General features: G+C 40.6%; 1 protein-coding gene across 1 annotated transcript; it reads left to right on the top strand.

The window, feature by feature from the left end:
* Positions 1-472: 472 nt before the first annotated feature.
* LOC127799205 (uncharacterized) lies at positions 473-1,395 on the top strand. The gene is made up of 2 exons (XM_052333018.1): positions 473-834; positions 927-1,395. The coding sequence occupies exons 1-2, from the start codon at positions 473-475 to the stop codon at positions 1,393-1,395; spliced, it is 831 nt and encodes a 276-aa protein (XP_052188978.1).
* The last annotated feature ends 257 nt before the right edge of the window (positions 1,396-1,652 follow it).

Below are 1,652 nucleotides of genomic sequence, written 5' to 3' on the forward strand. Positions count from 1 at the left end.
TGCTGTTGATGCCACCCATTTGAAAGGTAAATATAAAGGCGTGATTTTTGTTGCCACTTGCAAAGATGGAGAGGAGATGATTTATCCCATCGCTTTTGGATTTGGGGATGGTGAGTCTGACAGATCATGGATTTGGTTTTTAAGAAAATTGAGAGAAGCTATTAGCGTGCCGGAGGATTTGGTAATTGTATCCGATCGACACCAAAGCATTGCGAACGTGATGAGCCTTGTTTTTCCTCATGTCCCACATGTATTTTGTTTCTTCCACCTTAAGCAAAACCTAAAGAAACGATGTAGACAACGAAAGGATGTGATGGAGACATTCTACCGTGCAGCATACAGCTACACCCAAGTAGAGTGTGATACACACTTGGCAGAAATTCAATTGATGCATCCTCAAGCGCATCTAACATTAGTGGAAGCAGGAATGGAAAGGTGGTCGTGTGCATATTGTTCGAGAAGAAGATATTCCATGATGACCACCAATATTGCCGAGTCTTTCAATAAATGCATGATGAAAGTACGTCGGTTGCCTATAACGAGTGCACATGAATTTTTGAGACATATGCTTCAAAAATGGTTTAGCGACAGACGTGCTACTGCTGACAGGATTGTAACTGAGATTACCTCTGCTGCATTGGCACATGTCAATTTTGCCCATAGCAAAACATTAGATCGAGGATGTAGTGTAGTTCCTATAATACACGGAAACAAGTTCCTCGTGAAACATGCAAAGGAAGGTGATGGGATCGTTAACATTGATGCAAAAACATGCAGTTGTCGTAAATGGGATCTTGATCAATTACCGTGTCTTCATGCAGTTGCTGCTGGCAGGTATCATGGTTTGACTTTATTGTTCTTATTACATTCGTTGTTTAATGTGATATATTAACACTCTATCTTGCTTTGTTTATTGTACGTGACAGTTTCATGCGGGTGCACTATAATTCGTTTTGTCATCCATATTACACTGCAAGCTGGGTCAAAAAAGCATATGAACTTCCTATCAATCCAGTCCCTAACAAGTCCGCTTGGGTTATTGCTGCACATGTTAGAAGGGTGGTTGTACACCCACCCGTACAAAGAAGACAACCGGGTAGACCAAGAGAGGGTCGGATTCCTTCTAGTGGGGAAGCTCGTCGAAGGAAAAAATGTGGAAAATGCAGTGTACAAGGGCACAACCGTCTATCTTGCCCTAATGAATGGTCTTCTTCCATTGGAGAGTCGAGCACAACCGCTACTACTATAGAATCAAGAGATGCTGCCGTGGCCACTGCAAGAGCAAATCGAAAATGCAGCATTTGCAAAGAGGCTGGACACACTCGTCGTCGGTGCCCTATACAGTTGAGCAATCAAGGTGATGATAATTTTGACAATGATCTAAACAATCAATAGAGATGAACTCATTCAGGAACGATAATGTCGTCACTTATGTTAATTATTAGATTGTTTGAAGAATAATGTGATTCCTTACTTGCATTTACAGTGTGAATGGATTTATTACTGACCATATCTTTCATGTATCAGCAATGCTCAAAAATCACTTCCACAAGAGAAAAAGGATCACCAAAAGGCTTCTTCTAAGATATCATCAATCAAAACTAGTTTTTGTCATTCTCCACCAGAAATGAATGTTGTGTTTTACATTATTA

This window comes from Diospyros lotus, chromosome 4 (genome assembly GCF_014633365.1).
Source record: "Diospyros lotus cultivar Yz01 chromosome 4, ASM1463336v1, whole genome shotgun sequence".
NCBI classification, from domain to species: Eukaryota; Viridiplantae; Streptophyta; class Magnoliopsida; order Ericales; family Ebenaceae; genus Diospyros; species Diospyros lotus.